The sequence below is a fragment of the Bufo bufo genome, chromosome 5, assembly GCF_905171765.1.
Source record: "Bufo bufo chromosome 5, aBufBuf1.1, whole genome shotgun sequence".
Lineage (NCBI taxonomy): Eukaryota > Metazoa > Chordata > Amphibia > Anura > Bufonidae > Bufo > Bufo bufo.
The window spans coordinates 504,505,939-504,526,275 of NC_053393.1; the positions used below are offsets into that span (position 1 = coordinate 504,505,939).

The 20,337-nt window shown below is 42.1% G+C and overlaps 1 protein-coding gene across 3 annotated transcripts in view; it reads left to right on the plus strand.

Moving 5' to 3' along the window:
• The window catches only part of MKX (mohawk homeobox), a 119,655-nt gene that overhangs the window by 46,152 nt on the left and 53,166 nt on the right, over positions 1 to 20,337 (plus strand). For all 3 annotated transcript variants that reach the window (XM_040434343.1, XM_040434345.1, XM_040434346.1), the window contains exon 5: positions 3,799 to 4,134. In XM_040434343.1, coding sequence (XP_040290277.1) covers positions 3,799 to 4,134 — 336 coding nt within the window. The remainder of the gene's footprint in view (positions 1 to 3,798; positions 4,135 to 20,337) is intronic.

Consider the following 20,337-nt stretch of genomic DNA (forward strand, 5'->3'; position numbering starts at 1 on the left):
TGTGACACATTTTCTGTTTCATCGCATACTATGTATTCTGGTCATCCTTCTAGAAGACCTTTTTGAATACAATTTTGAGTGGTTGTCTCAGAGAGGTTTCATTGTATTAACTTATTCAGACATATCTTATCCATACTGTAAAGACTATGTCAATCTTACAGAAACTAAAACCTTTTAAAGTGGTATTTTGGTTATGTAAAGGTGTCCCCTATACTATTCGATCAGTGGAGGTCGTATCACTGGGAACCCCACCATCATGATAACGGGGGCCCCGCACCCCATGAAACCTCCAAAATGAACAGAGCTGCCAGTCAGGCATGCACAGCTGTTCCATTCATTTCTGTGGGAGTTCTGGAGATGGTAGAGTGCTGTGCTCTGCTATTTCCAGAACTTCCAGAAATAAGTTGAGTGGCTGTGCGCATGCCAGACTGGTCGCTCCGTTCATTTTGGATTGCTCCACGGGGTGTGGGTTCTTGTGATCGGTGGGGGCCCAGTAGTAGGACCCCAATGATCTAATAATTATCCTCTATCCTGTGGACATTACAGAATATAAGCAAAAAATTGAAGCTTTTTAACAACTGGAAGACTGTACCACCAGAAATATTGTTACAGTTCCTATAGATATTTGCCTACCTCCTGCTGACCAAACTTCACCTTTACATTTATTACTTTAAGAATAAAAGCTGGTCATAAAGAAGATTACTTGTCGTGATGTCTGTTAGGCTATGTTCACATCTGCGCCTTGGCTTCCATTCAAAACGGAAGCCATGACACAGTGTTGGATCCATCATAGAATGGATTTCAAAAGTGGCTGACGTCATTGACCTACATTGGAGTCTGTTGGAGCTCTGGCTGTGAAATCTGACAGAACTGTATACAAAAGCTTCAACGCATATGTGAGAACAACCTTATTCACACCTGCCAGACCTCCAGAGCATATCTGCCGCTGCTTCTGTATGGGTCCACAAGTTGCATTGCATGTTATTATAGAGTGAAAGGAGAAAAGTATATCTCATTATGCTCAGGTAGACATCTTGCCAATTATTCTTGACTTTGGAGGAGTGACTAGAGGTTCTTGTAGGACCTTCTGCAAGCCTGAAGTTTTAGGGTTGTCATAAGCCTGATCTAAATTCATACAACACTGAATAGTTTCTTCAGTAAGGACATTCTTCATGTTATTTATGTCTTGAGACAGAGCAGCGGTAACGTAAAGATGAGGAACCCTGTGTCCTATAGGAAAAAAGGAGCGATATCTGATCCTTTCCATGTGGGTTACGCAGAGGTAGCCTATATAGAGTATTTATATTTATGATGGACACTAGCCAGACTTTCTAAGAAAGGAAGGACTATTCCCGTGAAGAATAAGTTGCCAATCAGTATAAATAGAACAGTTCCACTGAGCCAACAGGGAATGTTTATTGGTACAGAAAGGAGTTTGTAACACAAGAATGCCGAGCAGAATGGCTTTAAAGGGCATGACCATACCTCAGATTGAAATACATGTGTTTATTACCTAGTCTGTACCTCATGGGCTGGTGACCCCTGTCTCCCCTTTCACACTAGTCTTAGGAAAACAAATCTGGATAGATTTATTCGGCATTACATGGCCCTTCGTTCAGTTGTTCATTGTTAGAGCAGTGCAAAGGAAAATAATCATAATGCGATATTTAAAAGCGATTCTACCAAAGCTACTTTAAGTGCATTTGTTATTTAGAATACAATAAAAATAAAATCACAAAAATACAATTACTGCCTAAAAATTCAAAGTCAGCTTCCAAGATTTAAAGGGGTTCAATTAGGGCGAGAAAGTGAAAGAAAAAGCACTCACCTAATCACCCCTGCTCTGTACCAGTGAAAAAGGTCCCATCCCCATTCCTTTTGGTCCCCTGTGAACCAGAATTATGATGTCACATCTGTGGTCATGACGTGCACCACTGCAGTCATCACAGGTCACCTGTTACTTGGAGACACAAGTGAATGGCTGCAGTGGTTTACATGACCAGGGATGGGACATCATACTTCCACGAGCTACTATAAAAAGCAGGGATGGGACCCTTGGCGCTGGAACAGAATGACTGTGACTAGATTAGTGTATTTTTTTCTTTATCTTAAACTCTTTCCTGGCCCTAATTAAAGGAGCCCACATATAGCAAGTTTACAAAAAAAAAATTTAAAACGTATCCCAGCAATTCCTTCCTTAATCATATCTTTTCCTATGTCCCCATTTTTTTTCTTATATTGCAGAATTATATAAATATATATCGTCTGTATGTTTCCCAAAAGATGTCATGTCTCCCATCCTCCTCCCCCTCACAATCTTGCGTCTGGCTGTAAGACAACTGGTTGCAACAGGAACATCCCCCTCTGTCTTTGCAGTAGGACACAAGGATAGTTAAGCCCCACACCAAGTTACACCCCACAGCTGTTCACAAGTAACAGATTAGCAGGAAAAGAACTGCTGGTACTCTACAGGATTTCTTTTAGGAATGTGCACGTGCAACGAGGTATCTCCCAAGGAAGGGAACCATCTCGCTAGCACCACCTCTTCGAAGTGGCTCCATATGAGTCAAAATCCAACTTTTCAACAAGCCTTGGAATTTGACAAGGGAATATAGCCAAGCAAGATATCCATCCCTAGACAGCTGTTTTGAATTGAAGGCATCGCATACAGCCAGCCAGAATCCTACTCCCTACTGATGAGGGGCAAGCACCCAGAAACAGCTGTCTACAGATGCATATCTGGCTTGGCTATATTCCCTTGTCAAATTCTAAGGCTTGTTCTCCAAGAGGTGGCACAAGTGAGATGGTTCTCTTCCTTGGGAGATACCTCTTTGCATATTTGTTTCCCATGGAGCATTACCAATAAGTTTCCATACCACTGAGTACTTCTAGTAAGTGTCCATACAGGACTGGTCTCTTTAAGGAGATTCAGAACCCTGCCTAAGGAATATGCACAAAATCCTATAGGTCGGCAAACAGCATGAGCAAGTTTATATAATTCATACCTAGAGATGAGCGAAGTATTGCAAAATTCTATTAGTGATGAATCATAGATTGAAGTTCTAGCGTGAAATCTTGCGCAGCCCATGATGACGTCATCAGGTTGGCCGGCTTGGTGATGTCATATGTCACTGCGCACAAGATTTCGTGTGAGATCTTCAATCAAGATGGCGGCAGCCGACATGTCGCAAGCAAATGGATATACACTATTTCAGGGAAAATCGATTTGCTACCATGAATCATGAGGAAATTCGGCTTCACGGCGAATCAAATTTTCCCTGAAATTTGGATCGAAGTCCACTTTGTGAACTTTGATTGGCTCAACACTATTTATATACTTTTTAATAATTTATTTTTAGGTTTAGGTTTATTTTAAATGTTCATATTTTAAGCATGGATATAAAACACATTACATTATTTTAAAAAAAACAATACATTTAAAATGCAAAGCTTTTAACATCAAAGCTACATGATATCTGCACAAAAATGTAAAGATGATGCAAAGAATACAGAGGCTGAAGTGCTCCCCTTCAAAATTTTCTCCTGCACAGTGGTCCTCCTGGCCACCATCTGTGCAGGGAACTGCACCATGCCCCATTCACTTGAGAGGCCAGGAGCAGCACTGTATAGGCAAAAAAGGTGAGCTGTGGTCCCATCAGTCTCAAGGTCGGTGGGGATTCTGGCTCTCCAACCCTCACCGATCATAAAGTAATTCTAAAATTCACCTGAATGATTTAGCCCATGCCCTTCTGCAGTGTAAAACCTTAGATCATGTTTCTTTTTTTTATTGATTTTCAGATGGAGAAAATGTTCCCAGGAGTCATGCTAATGAAGAAGTATATGATAAACCCATCCACCATAATGTGATAAATACTGAGAACTCGGTCATCAAGTCAGGGATGAGGGCAGAAGCTAGTGCCAATGAAGACTACGTCTCCCCTCCAAAGTACAAAAGCAGTTTATTGCATCGTTATCTCAATGACTCCTTAAGACATGTCATGGCCACTAACTCAGTCATGAGAGAAAACACAAGGCAGAGAAACCACTCAGGATCATTCAGCTCAAACGAGTTTGAAGAAGAGCTTGTGTCCCCCTCTTCTTCAGAAACCGAAGGCAATTTTGTTTACCGTACAGGTGAGTGTGTCTACAGATGGGAATTCCCATGTCTTCCTTTGTTTTAGCCTGAGTAGCAAATAATTTGACATTTTGAGGGCCGTAGATAAGCAAGTTGCCGAGAGTATTTTGCAATGTGTCTGGGCAACAGATGTGAGGCTGGCCATATAAGTCTATGGGACACACCATCAAGAGATCTCAGTTCTTTAGTCAAGTGGCTTCCATCATCATCTACAAAGCCTTCTTTAACTAGTAAGTGTTAGGAGGTAGACTTACAATGGGCTCCATGTGTACCCTATCCTTGACAAGCATTATGAGTATTTACCAGGATCTGATTAACTGCTTTTTGATAGAACATAGACTGTAAACTGTTAACTGCCTGAATAAAGTACGTTAGAAACATCTTGATTAGATATATTATTAAAAATAGGTTCTATCTCCACCAAATCTAACAGTCAGGCTAGTGGTGTGACCCGGAGCATAGGGAATCTGTATAAATACTATCTCCTCAACTCACACCGCCACAAAAACGTCTCCCTATTTTGTAATGGAAGCTACATAAAGCCCATAGGATAAGTGAGGTAGTTTAGTCCTAAATCAATCACTTTGTATGGTCTGTCCCTACTCATCTATTAGCCCCGCTACATACACTGCAGCAAAGGACACGACCCCCGGTGATTTCTGAATGGACTGTTCCTCAACTAAAACAGCGGATCTGCAAATATCATTAGTCTATTAAAACTGAACATAAGTAGGTGCATTGTGTTGCTCGACGCGTTTCCCTGCCGATATTAATCAGTATTTCCTGAGGAGCAAAGAGTACCATACACAGTCTAGTTCAGATGTATTGCTACAACACTCTAGTGGTGAGTGTGTAGCGATAGGGCCAGCCTATCTGTATTATCTTTAGCGTTGACTCAGATGTAATACTACAACACTCTAGTGGTGAGTGTGTAGCGATAGCGCCAGCCTATCTGTACTGCGCCAGCCTATCTGTATCTGTACATTCAGTAACACACACGCTGCACGACTCTGATAGCGTGCGTGCAGCACATTAGAGTCTCCGGCACTATGACGGCCCAAGAAGCACTTTACAGGGAGTGCAGAATTATTAGGCAAGTTGTATTTTTGAGGATTAATTTTATTATTGAACAACAACCATGTTCTCAATGAACCCAAAAAACTCATTAATATCAAAGCTGAATATTTTTGGAAGTAGTTTTTAGTTTGTTTTTAGTTTTAGCTATTTTAGGGGGATATCTGTGTGTGCAGGTGACTATTACTGTGCATAATTATTAGGCAACTTAACAAAAAACAAATATATACCCATTTCAATTATTTATTTTTACCAGTGAAACCAATATAACATCTCAACATTCACAAATATACATTTCTGACATTCAAAAACAAAACAAAAACAAATCAGTGACCAATATAGCCACCTTTCTTTGCAAGGACACTCAAAAGCCTGCCATCCATGGATTCTGTCAGTGTTTTGATCTGTTCACCATCAACATTGCGTGCAGCAGCAACCACAGCCTCCCAGACACTGTTCAGAGAGGTGTACTGTTTTCCCTCCTTGTAAATCTCACATTTGATGATGGACCACAGGTTCTCAATGGGGTTCAGATCAGGTGAACAAGGAGGCCATGTCATTAGATTTTCTTCTTTTATACCCTTTCTTGCCAGCCACGCTGTGGAGTACTTGGACGCGTATGATGGAGCATTGTCCTGCATGAAAATCATGTTTTTCTTGAAGGATGCAGACTTCTTCCTGTACCACTGCTTGAAGAAGGTGTCTTCCAGAAACTGGCAGTAGGACTGGGAGTTGAGCTTGACTCCATCCTCAACCCGAAAAGGCCCCACAAGCTCATCTTTGATGATACCAGCCCAAACCAGTACTCCACCTCCACCTTGCTGGCGTCTGAGTCGGACTGGAGCTCTCTGCCCTTTACCAATCCAGCCACGTGCCCATCCATCTGGCCCATCAAGACTCACTCTCATTTCATCAGTCCATAAAACCTTAGAAAAATCAGTCTTGAGATATTTCTTGGCCCAGTCTTGACGTTTCAGCTTGTGTGTCTTGTTCAGTGGTGGTCGTCTTTCAGCCTTACTTACCTTGGCCATGTCTCTGAGTATTGCACACCTTGTGCTTTTGGGCACTCCAGTGATGTTGCAGCTCTGAAATATGGCCAAACTGGTGGCAAGTGGCATCTTGGCAGCTGCACGCTTGACTTTTCTCAGTTCATGGGCAGTTATTTTGCGCCTTGGTTTTTCCACACGCTTCTTGCGACCCTGTTGACTATTTTGAATGAAACACTTGATTGTTCGATGATCACGCTTCAGAAGCTTTGCAATTTTAAGAGTGCTGCATCCCTCTGCAAGATATCTCACTATTTTTGACTTTTCTGAGCCTGTCAAGTCCTTCTTTTGACCCATTTTGCCAAAGGAAAGGAAGTTGCCTAATAATTATGCACACCTAATATAGGGTGTTGATGTCATTAGACCACACCCCTTCTCATTACAGAGATGCACATCACCTAATATGCTTAATTGGTAGTAGGCTTTCGAGCCTATACAGCTTGGAGTAAGACAACATGCATAAAGAGGATGATGTGGTCAAAATACTCATTTGCCTAATAATTCTGCACTCCCTGTAGATAAAAAGTAATTATTCCCAGAAAACCACTTTAAGGGGGCTAGTGTTAGCAGAAAGCAAACTAGGCCAAATGCTAGGGCCCATTGGCAGTGTCGGTAAGCCTCTTCTTAAAGGGGTTCTCCGGGAAATAATAAACTGAAAATACTTAAATATTATTTTATTATAAATATATCCTCAAATACCTTTCATTATTTATAATGGCTCGTTTTGTCTGGGGGGCAATCATCAGGGGAAACAAAATGGCCGCTGTGCCATCAGTTCACACAAAACCTGTCCTGATCACACATGAGGACTTTACAACACTGAGGTAAAGAGCTGCCTCATCCTCCTCATCCTCCTCTCTACTTGTCAGGGATTATGATCCTGAATACAGGTGATAAGAACTTTAGCTGAATCTCTGGGGAATTTAGTTCATGAGGAGACATATGAGGTACAGAGAGGACGGACAGGACAGACTGGTAATGTGGTAATGGAGACTGTAAACAAGCGCTGCTGCTCATTAGCCACACCTCACCCTCCTCTCATGTCTCCTTATCATCTCCATTCCCACAGAGATTCACCTGTATTCAGGATAATGATTCCTGACAAGTAGAGCAGAGAGGAGGATGAGGCAGCTCTATGGCTCATTGTGGTAAAGTAACTTGTCCTCCTGTGTGATTAGGACAGGTTTTGTGTGTACTGATAGGACGGCGGCCATTATTTCTCCTAATGATTGCTCCCTAGACAAAATGAACCATTCTAAGTAATAAAAGGTATTTGTGAATATATTTATTATAAAATAATATAAAATTATTTTCATTTTTTTAATTCCTGGAGAACCCCTGTAACTTGTCAAGCAGAGGATAGTGTAGAAAGAGGGCCCTTTATGACTCTGTTTCCCTGGGGCCCACATCTACTTGAAGATGAACCTCACAAAAGGCCAACAATTTTTGCATATTTATGTCTTGTATTGTTTCAAACAATGTATTTTCTGGAAGCTCTTCCAAATTCTTGAATTACGCCAATCACTGGTAAGGGTTTTAAACCACTGTGACATAGGTTATCATTTTAATTATTATTATTTTTTGTTTTAATCGATATTCCGATAGAAATAAAAAATTGAGGTTGCTCGTAGTAAGTGATTCTAGTTGGATACAAGGGCTTTACTGATACATCCCGGAGAAGATGCCAGTCTAGAGTAGAAGCTTAAAGGGGTTGTCTCATTTCAGCAAATGGCATTTATCATGTAGACACAATTAATACAAGGCACTTACTAATGTATTGTGATTGTCAATATTGCCTCCTTTACTGGCTGGATTCATTTTTCCATCACATTATAGACACATCATATACGGGTGTTTTCGGCCACAGCACATATACGAGGTGGCCGAGATGGGAGCTGCTGTGGATTCGTGTCTATGCGTGCTCCCACGGTCCCGGCCACCAGAGACGCTACCACTTTTTCCTATAGTTTGCAAGCATGACCACTGCTTGCTGGATTGCAGGGTGGTTGTAACCATGGAAACGAGCAGTGTATAATGTGATGGAAAAATTCATCAAGACAGCAAAGGAGACAATATGGACAATCGCAATACATTAGTAAGTGGCTTCTATTAACTTTCTCTACATCAGGGGTACTCAACTAGTTTTATTAAAGGTCCACATACCTGGGTCTGCAGTCAGGTGAAGGTCCGAGCTGAACGCCAACAGTAAAGATGCCATGCGATCATGTGATCCATGCGCGTGGGGCGCTCTGACGTTATAGTGGAGCGCCCCGGGTAAGTCCCAGAATTAGTAATGGCCACATTAGTGCCCCAGTAAGAATAATGCCCCCAGTAAGAATAATGTCCCCATTAGTGCCCCCAGTAAGAGTAATGCCCCCATTAGTGCCCCCCTTCTCTGCTTTTGCAAAAAAATAAAATAAAATTTGCATTCACCTGGCTGCGGTGAACATTCGCTGCTGACTGCAAGCTCAGGACCGGTGCTCCAACGTGATGACGTCTTGTAGGTCCTGTCTTGAGCTTCTAGTCAGCAGGGAGTGCTCTCCACAGCGTGAGCAAATGGAGGTGGAGGTACCGTAATTGGCGTAATATATATATATTTTTTTACTAGCACAAGTAGCGGTGGAGGTAACGGCTGTACTAATGGGCGTTCCATGATGGAAGCGCTCATTAGTAAGGGTACTTTCACACTTGCAGAAGGACGGATCCGACAGGCTGCTCACCCTGTCAGATCCATTTTGCCACTACTTCGCCGTGCCGCTGCTCTGTGCCCATCGACTATAATGGGGATGGGGGCAGAGCTACGGCGCAGCACGGTGAGAGGCCGCCAGACTAAAAGTACTACATGTCCGACTTTTTCGTCTGGCGGCCTCACGCCGTGCACTGCCATGCTGCACCGTAACTCCACTCCCGCTATAGTCAATGGGGAGTGGCAGTCCGGCGAAATAGCGGCAGGACGGATCTGACAGGGTGAACAGCCTGTCGGATCCGTCCTGCCGCAAGTGTGAAAGTACCTTAACAGTCCTTACAGGAAAATTCTGGCACCGCAAGGGAACTAAAATACCAGCCTTGCTGGTGAACTACTGGCCGGGTGGCAACCCAAGCCACAGAACAGACATATGATAGTTTTGTTCCGCATCCAATTCCCATTATTGGGGGATTGGATGCGGCCCCTTAATTACAATGGGGCCCCAAGAGATGCAGACAGCACACTGTGTGCTGTCTGCATCTTTTTCCGCTCCATTGAAACTAAGGGGTCCGCATCCAATGCCCCAATAATGGGAATTGGATGCGGAACAAAACTATCATGGTTTGATGGGGCTTAATCACTTTATTTAATCAGGTTACCTAAAGAAGATGGCCCAGGGGAGATGGGAACATGACACTGGAGTCAGTGACGTGTTCCCGCCTCTCTGTAGCCCTCTCCACGCACCCCTTACTTTCCAAATGTGACATTTATTTCATTGGTGGCAGTGGTGATGTCCCTCCCCTCTCCAGCAGCACGTAAGTGTCCTTTGGAGCTTGAAGCTCCCTTATGTGCTGCCGCTGCTGCAGGGGAGGAGGGACCTGTGAGCGCACTGAGGGAGAAAGCGCTGGTGCCTGCATGTGGAGGGAGCCGTCTCTCACTGTGCCCCTGGGAAGGAGGAAGTTTGCCGGTAAGCTCCGCCTCTTGCACGTACCAGAGTGTGCAGGAGAGGAGGAGCGCTATATGTGGAGGGAGCCGGCCTGTCTCACTGCGCCCCTGGGGCAGGAGGAAGTCCGCCGGTAAGCTCCTCCTCCTGCACGGCACAGTGTGCAGGAGATAGTGATGGGAAGTTCGGATCTTTTAGGTGAATCGGTTCATTTGAATCAGCTCATTCGGATCAGAATCGGATCTTCGGTTCACTTGGCGAGTCAGACTGCTGAGCTGACTCGCAAGTGAACTGAAGACTCTAGGTGCCGGTGCGCATGCGCAGCTGCTGACTCAGTCAGTGACACTGCAGTGAGTCGGCTCTTCAGCTCTCTGAAGTTGAACTCGTCTCTGATTAGTATTGAGTGAGTCAGGAAGAGTGATTTTTTTATAGTAAAGGGAAGCTGAGGCTGACGTTGGACAGGCGGACAGGAGGAAGCTGTCACTGTGGTGTGCAATGTGAATTGTTGTCTGTTGTGCATTGTTCCCCACAGTGACAACAGTCTGACACTGACAGTAGTACAACGAACCAAGTGAAGTGAAATGTGAATGCAGCACAGGGAAAACTATGTGCTGAACTGTGTCATCTGTCCCTTCTCTTATCTCTCTGCTCCTGTCCCTTAATCTTATCACTGCTGCAACAAGAGCCGAGAGCCTCAGTGTAATGTAACCTGTTCTACAGTCTGACTGACGGCTCCTTAACTCAATGAATCGAATGAGTCACTAACTGAGTCGGATCTTTAGGTTCTTTTGACTCATTCCATTCCTTTAGACTCCCTGACCCTGCACTACTCCGAGGACTCGAGTCAGAGCTGCTAGTGTGCTGTGCTGGCCTCGCCCCCTCAGCTCTGGTCGGTGATTGGTTGGTGGGCGGGGAGGGGAGGGGCTGGCAGAAGCAGCTTCCACTCTAAGATCATATTACTGACTCCTCCCAGTCCCTCCCTCAGGCTCCTGCTCCAGCGTGAGGTGAGCTGAGCGTCTCTGTCAGCATTGCTGTGTGCTGTGACTGAGCTGAGCCGGTTCAAACGGATCGGATCACTCTGAACTGAATCGATTGGAGGAGCGCTCTGAAGGATGGCCGGGGTCCGGACAACTGGCGGCCGCGGTCCGTATTTGGACCGCGGTCCGCCAGTTGAGTACCCCTGCTCTACATGATAAATGTCATACTGTATGTTGAAGTGAGACAACCCCTTTAACTCCCTAATTTTGCTGTTCCCGAGCTTGCACATAATATCATAGGTGTGGTTGGTAAGGCACCAAGTGAGGCCAGCGACTTCTGCTAGAAATACATTCATCTGGGACTTGTTACTACAGTCTGGAGTCTGGACAGTGAGCTCACAGGAATGATGTACAAGAACACTATTGAAGAACACATCTGATTTGCAAACTGGTTGGCGTTATGGCAGCCCTAATTTCTAAGATCATTATCACCCAGCGGAAAGTTCCACCTTTCGCCTCTTCCCTGCCTTGCAAACACAATTTTACGATCTGTTGAAACCGGCCTTAGCCACATAGAAGGAAATTTACTAATGCGGTGCTGGAAATAAACCTACAGACAAAGGTGACAGTTTTGACACTGCTTTTATAGTGATGTGTAAGAAATGAATATAAGAGTGTTTCTCTAATGAAGAGTAAAATGCAGCCGGTTTTATCTCATAATTATCTTTATTCTACTTATTGAAAACTACTAGTGGCTGTATCTACAGTACTTACCCTACACTTGAATTTCTTGCTTGTATCCATCAATAGAAGGGACTTGCTGAAGACAGATGTCTGCAGATTTCTTGTTAGTGACCAGTAGAACGCCCCCTAGAGATGGAAGCAGGCTAGCAGGAGATAAAATGGAGTTTTGTAAAAAAAAAGCAGAGTTTTGACCCTTTTAATACAAATCCACACAATATATTGGACCAATTTTATGAAAAATGATTTATTTTAGCAGGGACTTTGAGGATGGATTTATCCAGCCTAATAATAAATATGTTCTCAGTAAGCTCCTACTAGCGTTGGTAACAGTTAACCATATATTATCATTTAAAGGCTACATAAAGTACTTTCTTTTATTAATTTGCTCTCTAAATGCAAAATTAAACAACTTTCTAAATGGTCTTCATTATACATGTCTTACTAATTTGCTGTTGTAGAGTATATGTAAGTCCTTGACATAGTTGCTGGTTCTGCAGAATCTGACATCCATCTGTCAGGGCACCGCTCCTGTTACTGGTGGTTCTCTGTGTTCCCCCCTCTCTCTTCTGTCAGCGTTAGAGATAGAAGTAGGAGGTTGTACAAGAAGATTTATATGGAAAGGGGGAGAGGATCCAAGGAGGGCAGCTCACACACACACACTGTAGATAGGGAGGAAAACACACACTAGGCAGACTTCAGGAGAATGGCAGAAGCATCATTGACACCCAGATCCAGCATGTACTATTCTGCTGGGGAGAACACACAACATTAGCAAATTAGAAACTAGGAGTTGGTTGCAAACTAAATATCAGAGAACAACATTGGGTATAATTTGCCTGTATGGTTTTGATATAATATGATGATATGCAGTGAGATGTAGTAGACAGTCGTCCTAATTAGTGCATAAGGAACAGAGCAGAATGCACAAGGTGTATATACAGGTATGTAATTAGAATGGGATTGCCTGGTATGATTGTTGGGCCAAGTGCAGTGACTTGCCAAATAATTCAGTGGAACCCGGTAAGAGCATGTCTTCTGGTTTGAATTTATGAACTCATTCTTTACCAGTCAATTCCCTACCATCACAGTTAGGAGTTTTTGAGAAGATGACACAATTGTTAAAGGGAGTTTCCCCACAATGGACATTTCTCACCTATTTGATAATACATTTATGATCGAAGAGGGGGTGGGCCACAATGGCACTGAAGGGGTTAACCCCCGCTTGCTCTTTGTGCAGCTGCCATGCTGCTTGGTGGTTATTAGCCCTGTTATGTATTCTGTGTTGTGTGTCCCACCCCTCGCCTGTGCAATATGTCTTTGTAGATCTACCAGGCCACTCAGGTCTGCCTGACCCTGTAACAAGCTATATTCGTTTGTCTGTCTCTGTACCCAGTGTCTCAGTTATCTCACCTAATCTGTGCCTGTGACCCTGATCTGTTCATCTGCCTGTTGCTTGTTTTCTGACCTAGTTCTGTTTCTCCTGGCCCTAGGTCTGTTCCTTGGATTTGCATGTATTTTGTCTGGCTGACAGCCTGGTTCTGTTTGTGTGTAATGCCTGTTCCTCTGGTGTTTTGCATCGGTGTCTCTGACCTCTGTGGGTCAGCTACCAAATACGCCAGGACTATTCCAAGAGGTAGCAGCCTGGTGCCTCCCCTGCAGTGAAGGCCAGATCTCTGTATAGGGGGTCAAAGGGTGAAAACAAGGGAACCACCAGGAAAACTCCCTTAGAAATAGCCCAAAGTCAAACTGGTTAGTTGGCACAGTGGGTCCTCACCCATTGTCTGTAAAGTTGTTTTGTAAAACTACAATGTATAGCTGACTGTATCTTTCCCTGGCAGAATTCCTTGTTTACTTCTGTCTCGGGATCTATGATGAGATATGAATGAGGAATTTATATATAGAATTGTAATTTGTGTATAGAGCTGTAATATGTCTTGACGCTGTTGAATCCCAAACTAAATTACAAGATTTAGGTAGACATCCTTATTCTGCTCATATTATCGTTGATGTTTTTGCATTTCTTTTTTTTCTTATGCTGTAAATAGATGTAATTCATTTTTTTGGGTAGTGCACAGCGGTTGTACATATTATTTAGTGATGAAATAACACATGGCAGTATGGGTAGCAATGTTTGGTAAAGCCCTTTCTCGGAATGACAAAGTCAAGCCAACGCATTCCTGTGGAAGGACGCTGCTTCCTGCAAGCGGGAAATTGCATCTCTTTGCTTTACTGTATAAAGTACATTTACTTAACAAAATAGTATACTGTTTCTGTTTCTCCCCATCACAGAGATGCGGTTATGTAATGTTCCTTGTTATAGTGGAGGGATAAACGACAGAAACACTCAGATCAATGCTGTTTTTTATACCTTGTAGTTTAAGGAACAGCATCAACACTGTCTAGAAATGTCATTAACTTATGTAGGTAGCTAGACAGAAGGCGTTCTTGATGAAATAGGTGATTGTGATACCGAATTTTGATACTTCTTTGCCCAGATTTGTTAAGTTTTTGTGTCATATCTCAAAGTATATAGGTTTATAAACTCCATGCACAATTTTTTTTCCCTGCACTTAGCTCAACACATTTTGTAAAATTGACCATGCTAGTATGATGTGTATTTGTCTGACAGGTTTATTAAAGCTGTTGCTTTGGTTCAAATCTCTGTTTCAATTTTTATCCATTTTGCTTTGGTATAAAAATGTGCCTAATTGTTAAACTTATGCAAGTTATATGTGATAATGGGTCATTTTTAAGTACCATTGTTTAAAGGTTATGTACACCTTTGAAGGAAATTTTTACCATTGCATTGTACTCATTTTGAGATAAAAAAAAAATTCAATCGGTCTTTATTGAAAGTTTTGAGCTATTTTCTCTGTACAGCCTTGAGATTCTCTAATAGCACGCTGTATGTTTTTACTCTGTTGCATCAGGCAGCTCTGCTGATGGCTCCTTATCTCTGACCTCCTAAACACTCACTATAGCTGAGTTCTTATTTTACTGGTAAGAATGTGGCTTAATTAAGTGTCTATGACCTTTTAGTAATTTTGAGATAAGCATTAAATGACCGGCACAATGTGAAAGTGAAAGTAGCATTCACACAGCTAGACAGTTAACCCTTTGTGACAGAATGGCTGAATATTTTTTTTTAATAAAGACCAACTGAAAACATTTATTTTATAGTAAAATAAGTAAAATGCAATCATAGAAAAATTGCCCTCGAAGGTGTACATAGCGTTTAAATCTTTCCTACCCTGGGAGCATCTTGGTTGTCATATGTATAGACAACAGGAAATAATGTACGGTTGTCACATTTCCTGGGGTGGAAAACAATTGGTTTGAGTTGACAGTAACCACCACAAGTTGTTATAATGTAGAAACCATACTGTAACAGTAAATATAGAAGGTCTAGATTTTGCTTTTGATAGAGAAGACATACAGACTGTGTGAAGCCAATTTTACATTTGTGACCTGAGTTTACGTCTGTAAATGCCCCCTCAACTGCGGTATATCCTGTGACACTGCCTATTGGCGTCACAGCAAAAAAAAAAATTACCCCATAAAATGTAAACTTTATTAGTATTAATAAGAATGAAAAAAATTAACCCCAGTAAAAAAAAAAATACTGTGTCCCTACTCTTGCCCTGCCTGAGAGTGGAACTGCTGTCCTGACAAGGGCGCGATCCCACTGCCTTTTAGCTTTCCAAATATTACCCTGATACCACTGGGGTCCAAGAAGGCAGGGGATTGCCAGAAGTAGATTCAGGGAATGTCACAAATGTTCCACCAGTCGTGTCCCGTGCTATATACATATTGTATTTTAGTCAGTCACTGGTACGCAATATTCATACGGTATCGTAGGGAACAACAGGGAAAAGACACTGCCTATTGGCAGATACATAACTTGAAGCCCTTTGGCTCCCATGCAAAATCTGTATCAGATTACCTTCCATTTATAATACTGTTTTTTTTTTTTTTTATATGGCAGAGGAGACTTTGAGCCCTCTCAGTCACCAGGGCCCAGGTGACACTGGCGCCTCTGCAGTCCCTATAGCTACTCTACTGCCCATCGAACTTATAACTAGGCTATTCTGAAACTCTGAATTTAGATTTTAAGATGCAAACGCAATGACCTTCTAACCCACAGTATCTGTTCTCCAGGGTAAACTGTTTTCTTTCCTCTCCAGGAATAAGAAACAGTTAATTATGTTTAGAAAAGATCCATCTGAAATAGAGATCTCCAAAGAATAAAATGCATGAAGTAAAAATATGATTTTTTTGGGACATTACATTTGCTTTCTTTGCCCAGAAAATCCTTGGTAATAACACAACCACTGTCTTAATCAATTACTTATGACATCACTCAGCCCGGTTGTAACTTCATAGGGTTTCACTTTTTAGTGAGAACCAGAAGTTGTCTTTCCAAAGCAACGTTTCTTTTTAGGTAGTAGATTGCTTTTGGTATTTACGACCTTCTGTCCAACAAGTTTTGTGGTGGCAGGAATGGGATTTTAGTCGCTGTATTACTTGTCATATGTTGTGAAAAATTAGAGTTTGGATACAGTTTTTCCCTGCAGGCATTGTATGTCTCTTTTTGCTACATTTTCAGCTTTTTTTTTTTCAAGTAATTTATCTTGTCTATGGCAAGAATGCTGGACTTTTTTTCCGCCTGCCATGGGTGAAATCCACTGGCTGGAATACATTGACTGTCTACTGATGGATTTACAGGGCCTCTGTGGGAGATTCAAAATGTTCCATATCCCTGGATTTGTATTATTAGGCTGTTTTTCTTTTTTTGTTACTAAAGTGAGCAACCCTAATAATGCAACTGTGGTGGGAATCGGGATGTAGGATACCATGATGTCCATGTAGATGAATGGTGCTCTAATAGGCACAGAGACAGCCAGAATCCGCTAAAGAAAGCTGCTTGTTAGTGACTCTGCTCCTGCTCATTTGTATGCTCTATCAGAGGACGTTAGTGGGCTACCCCTTTAATGTTTGACAGTGACACAAAAGTCTGATACCTAATAGTATAGAGTCTACTGGATAGCTTCATCATCATAGTCAGCGCTGAAAAAAAAAAACCTTGTTAACCTACTGATTAAAGCTTTAGACTTTAAACTTTAAAATGGTTCTTTAGGAATACTATTTTTCAGCAAGTGCCCCCGGCTTTACCTGCTCCCCGGAGCCCCAGTCCTTCACTATGTTCATGTTCCAGTCCCCGGCTTGTTTTCTTCTGACGCTACATGGGCATGGTCACATTGCTCTCCTGCAGCCATTTATTGGCTTCAGTAGTGACGTACCCAGAAGCAGCACATGACCTCTGAAGCCAGTCATTGGCTGCAGCGGAGCATGTGACCATGCCCACAGAGCGCCGGAAGAAATCAAGCTAGAGACCAGAACATGGACGTGGCGGAGTGCAGGTAAGTATGAATCTTCTGTTTACAGAAGCAGGCGCGGGTGCTTGCTGAAAAATCTGTATTCCTATAAAACCTCTCTAAGGCTTTGTACACAAATATGTCGTGCCAGATCCATTGTGCAAGAGACCCCACTGCATTGCATACAAATATGAACATAACCGTAAAGACTATTGAGCTTATGCTTTTAGCTCTTATACAAATAATATTTGTTGTTTTTTAGAAATATTGGGCTTTTAACCGCTTAGTGACCAGCCTGTTTTGGGCCTTACTGACCATCATTGTTTTTAAAAAAATTGTCATAGTCGCCTTCCAAGAGCCAAAACCTTTTTTTTTTTTTTCGTCTGTGTAGCCATATGAGGGCTTGTTTTTTGTGGGACAAGTTGTAGTTTTTAATGGTGCCATTTTTGGGTAGACAAAACTTTCTGTTTAACTTTTATTAACTCTTTCTGGGAGGGAGATGGGAAAAAACATTAATACTGCCACTGAGTTTTCACGCTATAAATTTTTTGTCGTACACTTTTTGGAATGAATACCATGATAACTTTATTTTTTGGGTCAGTCCGATTACAGCGATACCAAATACATATACGTTTTACTACTTTTCTACAATAAAACCCCTTTTAAAAAAAAATAAATCTTATTGCATCACCGCATCCCAAGACCCATAACTTTTTTATTTTTCTTTCTATGAAGCTGTGTGAGGGCTTGATTTTTGTGGGACAACTTGTTGTTTTCATTGGTATCATTTTGGGGGTAAGTAAAACTTTTTGATAGTCAATTCTGGCATTTTTTTTCGTTGTTTTTTTACGTCGTTCACCATAGGGGATAATTTACATTATATTTGTGTAGTGTGGGATCATTACGGATGTGGCGATACCAAACATATGGGGGAGATTTTATTTTTGCAATTTTTGAAAAGCGTTTTTTCAGTGGGAAAGTTCAAATTCTGGTATCAGAAAACCCCCACCACCAACCAGTTTCCATTACACAGCTCTACAAATGGCAGTAAAGTTGACTTTGCAGCCGTAGAGATTTATAACTGGCCGCACAGTCTACACAACTTCATCTTAAAACATGGCACCTCTTTATGCTCTATTAACTTTGCCATCGCAAAATGCTAAACACTGGCCACGTTGAACACTCAGTTACTTGTGCATGTACCTCCGCTTCTAAGAAATGTTTGCTCTGGAAGGTTTGTGGATTTTTCTCTATAAATGACATGGTTACTGCATGTTAAGCAGACATTTAAGGGGGCATAACCCACGTAATAAATTCTGGGAATTTCATGTTAGGAGTAATAATATTTCTATATTGTAGAATCATTCAGACCAGGGACACCTTGTTTTTTTTTCATTACTAAAAGCTTATAACCCATGAACATTTGCATTAAAAAGGGGTTAAATCCGTTTCATATTCCAGTAGTTCAAAGTTTGGAGGCCCAAAAGTGCTATAATTTGATATAATTATAATGCTGAATTCTCTGAGGTCCAGTATGCTTGCCTTGGAGAAACGATGTGTGATATGTTCCAGGCAATTATTATAGATTGGATTATACAGAGTCTAAAAACAATCGTTGGAAATAGCTCAGTGGAAGGTCATGATTAAATAAATATATACGGAATAGCTATTCATGTAGGTTTGTAATGTAATTTCTACAATCTGTTATAATTCACACCAGTTAAATATTACACTTAAAGGGGTTGTCCCATCTTGGACAATATGGGCATATTGTTAGGATATGCCCCCAATGTGTGATAGGTGCAGGTCCCACTTCTGGGACACACACCTATCCTTAGAAACGGAGCCCGCAAATTTCAAGAGGCTCGGAGGCTGATTCCAGTACAGGGATGGAAGACCGGGCGGGATCTTACGCCAGGAGTGCAGTCACTCCTTCAGAATGGGCACGGCTGGGCTCCAGATACGTTAGGAACGGCCCCTTGGGCTTTTTTCAGAGGAAATTTGCATACTGGTAAGGGTGGGTTCACACTAGTGTTAGGGATTCCGTTATGGCTTTCCGTTATAACAGAGTTATAACGGAACATAACGGAATCCATAAGACGGAAGGGCGGATCTGTTTTTCTGCCCGTAGACTTGCATTATGACGGAATGCAAAACGGACTCCTTTAAAAGGCATTCCGTTTTTCTCCGTCCTAATAGAAGTCTATGGGAAAACATAACGGATCCGTCTGGTTCCTGTTATGCAAGACGGAAAACAAAGTCCTGTCGACAGGACTTTGTTTTCCGTCTTGCATAACGGGACCCAGACGGATCCGTTATGTTTTCCCATAGACTTCTATTAGGACGGAGCAAAACGGAATGCCTCTTAAAGGCTTCCGTTTTGCATTCCATCCTATGGATTCCGTTATGTTCCGTTATAACCCTGTTATAACGGAAAGCCATAACGGAATCCCTGACGCTAGAGTGAACCCACCCTTAAATTGATTTTCTGAATAAACTAAAGCATACATACAGTACAGACCAAAAGTTTGGACACACCTTCTCATTCAAAGAGTTTTCTTTATTTTCATGACTATGAAGGCATCAAAACTATGAATTAACACATGTGGAATTATATACATAACAAACAAGTGTGAAACAACTGAAAATATGTCATATTCTAGGTTCTTCAAAGTAGCCACCTTTTGCTTTGATTACTGCTTTGCACACTCTTGGCATTCTCTTGATGAGCTTCAAGAGGTAGTCCCCTGAAATGGTCTTCCAACAGTCTTGAAGGAGTTCCCAGAGATGCTTAGCACTTGTTGGCCCTTTTGCCTTCACTCTGCGGTCCAGCTCACCCCAAACCATCTCGATTGGGTTCAGGTCCGGTGACTGTGGAGGCCAGGTCATCTGGCGCAGCACCCCATCACTCTCCTTCATGGTCAAATAGCCCTTACTTTCAAAGTTTTCCCAATTTTTCGGCTGACTGACTGACCTTCATTTCTTAAAGTAATGATGGCCACTCGTTTTTCTTTACTTAGCTGCTTTTTTCTTGCCATAATACAAATTCTAACAGTCTATTCAGTAGGACTATCAGCTGTGTATCCACCTGACTTCTCCTCAACGCCACTGATGGTCCCAACCCCATTAATAAGGCAAGAAATCCCACTTATTAAACCTGACAGGGCACACCTGTGAAGTGAAAACCATTTCAGGGGACTACCTCTTGAAGCTCATCAAGAGAATGCCAAGAGTGTGCAAAGCAGTAATCAAAGCAAAAGGTGGCTACTTTGAAGAACCTAGAATATGACATATTTTCAGTTGTTTCACACTTGTTTGTTATGTATATAATTCCACATGTGTTAATTTATAGTTTTG